Source organism: Botryllus schlosseri, chromosome 12, assembly GCF_051294905.1.
Source record: "Botryllus schlosseri isolate E-star chromosome 12, Bs_hap1, whole genome shotgun sequence".
In the NCBI taxonomy this organism is placed as follows: domain Eukaryota; kingdom Metazoa; phylum Chordata; class Ascidiacea; order Stolidobranchia; family Styelidae; genus Botryllus; species Botryllus schlosseri.
Window position 1 is genome coordinate 7,792,037 of NC_137247.1, and position 4,180 is coordinate 7,796,216.

A 4,180-nucleotide genomic window follows, 5' to 3' on the forward strand; every position below is an offset into this window, starting at 1 on the left:
AGGATATATATATTATATGTGTCAAGATAACTATCTATGCAATCATTCCGGTGTAGGTTACAAGACGAGACAAGCGCGCTGCAATCAACAGTACGCACGTACTAGAAATGTGCTTCATGCGGTTTTGCGATGTATAAATCGGATCGATATCAGCCACTAAAGCAGATTGGACATTTATTAAGGAACTTTTATGTTGTGCCGACATTGAAATTTGCCATGCATGGCGTGATCAATTACTTGGATCGCGCATGGTCGCTGATAGAATCAATAACAAAGGCGCAGCGTATATGTATCCCGCAATGATCACCCTCCAATGTAGTGCCGGGCATCTTGTATTTCTTGTATTGATATAGGCCAACTGTTTGTTTGTTTTTGTCACATGCATTCTCTATTTTGATTCCTTATCAATACCGATTTCGACTTGTGGCACGGCCCGCTTATAGCCGGATTTTAAAGACACCGCTTACGCGGATCAAAGAGAACCTAAAAAAGATTGCAAATATTATTCCATCATTTTAGACTTTCCAACGCAGAGACATCAAGATATCCCTATGCCAACACATAACGTATCGACTCGAGATGACATGTGAGTACCATTAATCCGTCTTGGCGTATTGCGTGTGGTATTTCCATACCAAATCAGAAACTACTTTATATAGAATAAAACATACAGCTATCTCGATAGATTTCACATCGAACAGTGCTTGATTGCACATGTGGGCAGACATTTGAGTGTTGTACGCTAATCATGACATCTTTCTCATAGTGAATCGTTGAGGGGTGCGTCTTCCGCTGCACGCAGTCAGTCGAAACGCAGCAAGCGTGACAAACAACGAGAACCGAGGTAGATGATATGGCTATGTTTGTTGACATTCCGAAACCGCAGTCCCTTAGCTGGAACTGACCAATGCGTGCATTTTATAGAATGGATGCTTCGGTTCGTGATCAATCACAATCTCACGATTACGAAAACCCGGATGGATAAGTGAAGAATACTGCGTCATGTCGTCAACCGAAGGGCAGAAGGATTTTCTGGATATTTGAGCCCGAGACACACGTCATTAAAGAATTATAATTAGAACTATATTTTCCTGCTGTACACATTTCATACTATTGTAACATGCTGGTGATGCTACCTACATTCCAAGACACGCTTTCCTCCTTCAAAATTTAGTCACTATGAGCCGTGTCACTGTGCATTTCCAGTTGTATTGAATGTACGGCTGCATTGAGTGTGATTTCGGTATATTCAAAAATTTCATAGCCATGATATGCTACATGGTATTATCAAAATGCATTTTATAGTGAATTTTCTAGTGACTTGGAATTATGCCTCAAATTATACATAGATTTATTTGTACTTATTCGAATCGTTGTTGACCAGAATGGATCAATAAATCTTAGAAATTAAATGGTGTCCGCTGAGATTATACTTTTCTATTGCACGATATAGCGTTCACACGTCCTAGGTCAGGAGTCGGAAACCTCCTTCGTCAAAAGGTCAATATTGGCCCTATATTTCTAACTTTCATTCCAAAAGAGCCATGCAACGATGTCAATAAACTGTTACGTCACAAATGAAGATTGGTGACGTCATAATGACACACATTCGGAGTTCGCCACAGGGGATTCTGCATGTGATGTTACACCACCCGTAGACTAATTAATTATATTGGAGTGATAAATGAGCAATCACCATTGATCTTTTATAATTATTATCAGCGGGCAATTTCTGACATAAATTTTAGGATGCTCAATAGGATGGGTTTCAAGCAGTGTTGGGATCAAGTCACTACATTCGAGTCACGAGTCATTTCGAGTCATTGCACATTTTGACTCGAGTCAAGTCAAGTCAATCGATTTTCGAAGGTGACTCAAGTCAAGTCAAGTCACTCGATTTTTGGAGGTGACTCGAGTCAAGTCAAGTCAAGTCACGAGTCAAGTCACATTTCAAGTCAAGTTGCATTTTCGAAGTATGTGGCATGATTACCTCATTGCATTTTGCTAGCTGTCTGAATTACAGATTGAGGGGTCATTGCACCGATGAACGAATGTAAAGTTAAATATACGAAATAAGACGCTGTATCGCTCGCATATACGTAGAACTTTACTACTAGTTTTCGACAAAGTAAGCTGAAAGCTTCGATCAATTCGTTTGTGGTCAATTTATTTGTGACAGAACAATGGAGGCTCAGTAAAACGCACGATTATTGAATGATTGGTCTCTCTCAAGGATTACATCAGTGTTGTGCGAACAATCCGAACATATGCAAGATACAGTGATTTCTATCGACATTGATTACTTGATGACTTGAAATTGACTCGTGAATTTTGCTCCGAGTCACGAGTCAATCCATATTTCTGATACGACGAGTCAAGTCAAGTCAAGTCATTTTAGCAAAGTGACTCGAGTCAAGTCAAGTTATACGAAAAAGGTGACTCGAGTCAAGTCATGACTCGAGTCATCCCAACACTGGTTTCAAGACCCTAAAACCCTGGATTCTCCACTGTTTTGACATCACATAGACTTGTCTCAGCTACCACAAGAATTGTGAATTTGGCCGTTATGAAAATTTTCAGAGTTGCAGCAATATTGATGATGAAGTGCAAATTGAGACAACATCAGAGAGCCATGTCGTATCAATAAAAGAGTCATATTTTCCCTAGCTATTTTACTTATCGGCTTAATTTCGAGTAGCCTGAATATCGATTCGGTACTCTATAGCGTTGCTTTCTCAGCGACGTTAGTTTCCCAAATTCACAGAGATTTCTCAAAGAATATCAAACTCAAAAGTGGTGACGAGTCGCAGTGCCAGTATTCCAACACTTAGTCGAGGATATTGTACATTATACAGGTGAATTTCGTTGAGCGAAAAATCCACGAATATTACTCCTTGATAATCGGATTTCAGTCGACTTATCATTCTGCATAGCACTACAACTCTCATATTGTAGGCCTATGTATATGACCAGTAGGGTTGTTCAAAATTTGGAAAATGTTTGAAATACTGCGTATTCATGGCTTGTTCGATTCGGTTGCAATGGTGTTGCAATCGGTTTATTTGCAATTTTTATCAGTTCAATACCCCACAAACTTGCGATACAATGAAAAGACAGGAAGGTGTCGAAAGGACTTGGAGTAGTCTTGGGAATCAGACAGCCACCTTGGCCTAGGCGATGTAAAGAGGAGGCATGCACACTGAAAAGTAAGAGAAGATATATGTAGAAAAAAGCGCGCGACAGAATGGGGTGGCATGTCACGGAAGGCGAGATCGATAGGTCAGGTCGTGGTCCGGTAATCTTGAAGACGGACTAGTATTTATTTAGTAAATTGCTTGTATTTCGACTTGAATGTGGACACAGGACATGCTCGTCGACTATCGGATGGCCCGGCGGTATACTGTTCCATGCGTCAGGTCCGGCATATTTGATAGAGCGATGCTCTTTTCGGTCGATCACATGATATTTGGATGCCGTGGACGCGTTTCAAACTTGGAATTGTCCATGCAAAGCTATGGTCTACCTACAACTTAAGCATATATAATTCTGTAGAAAGAAAGGAAACGCTCAATGAGTGCCAAAGTACATGATGTAATAATACCTTCGCAAACTTTGTAAAATCGTGGTAGGACGAGAAACTTTGTTGCCATTCGCCGCAGGACATCAATCTCCCCGAAAATCTGTAAATCCAATCCTAATCCTAATCCATTGCATATCGAAGCATTTGACTGTTGAAGGAGTATCCGTAGTAGGTAACACTCGATTTTTTTAACCGCTTATCGTCTCGAAGTAGAGACGATGATTGTAGTAAGCTGACTTTGTACTGGTTCTCAACTGACGCCATAAAATAAACACCAAGTGGATGAATCTATTATTTGATGACGTTGAAAAATCACTCGTTATCCTGATAAGATAATAACATAAACGAGAAACCAACCAGAACTACAACAATAACAACAAAAACAAAACAGGCGATCGCCACCGCGTCACTCAACATAGTGCTGCACTCGCGCCATACTTTAGATTACTATAGGTTAGTAATCTATAGCCATGCCATGTGCACTGCGAAGTACTCAAGGTGGCGAAGGATGAGTCATAATGAAAAAGAAAACCACCGCGACAATGACATACAATGAAAAGATATTTCCATTAAAGAATATAATAGAATACAAAACAATGA

The 4,180-nt window shown here is 40.1% G+C and overlaps 1 protein-coding gene across 1 annotated transcript in view; it reads left to right on the forward strand.

The window, feature by feature from the left end:
* Positions 1-1,417, forward strand: part of LOC145452713 (uncharacterized) — a 32,277-nt gene extending 30,860 nt beyond the window's left edge. Inside the window, exons 23-25 of the mRNA XM_080330873.1 lie at positions 520-586; positions 767-844; positions 925-1,417. Coding sequence (XP_080186999.1) covers positions 520-586; positions 767-844; positions 925-985 — 206 coding nt within the window. The 3' untranslated portion in view covers positions 986-1,417. The remainder of the gene's footprint in view (positions 1-519; positions 587-766; positions 845-924) is intronic.
* Positions 1,418-4,180: the final 2,763 nt, after the last annotated feature.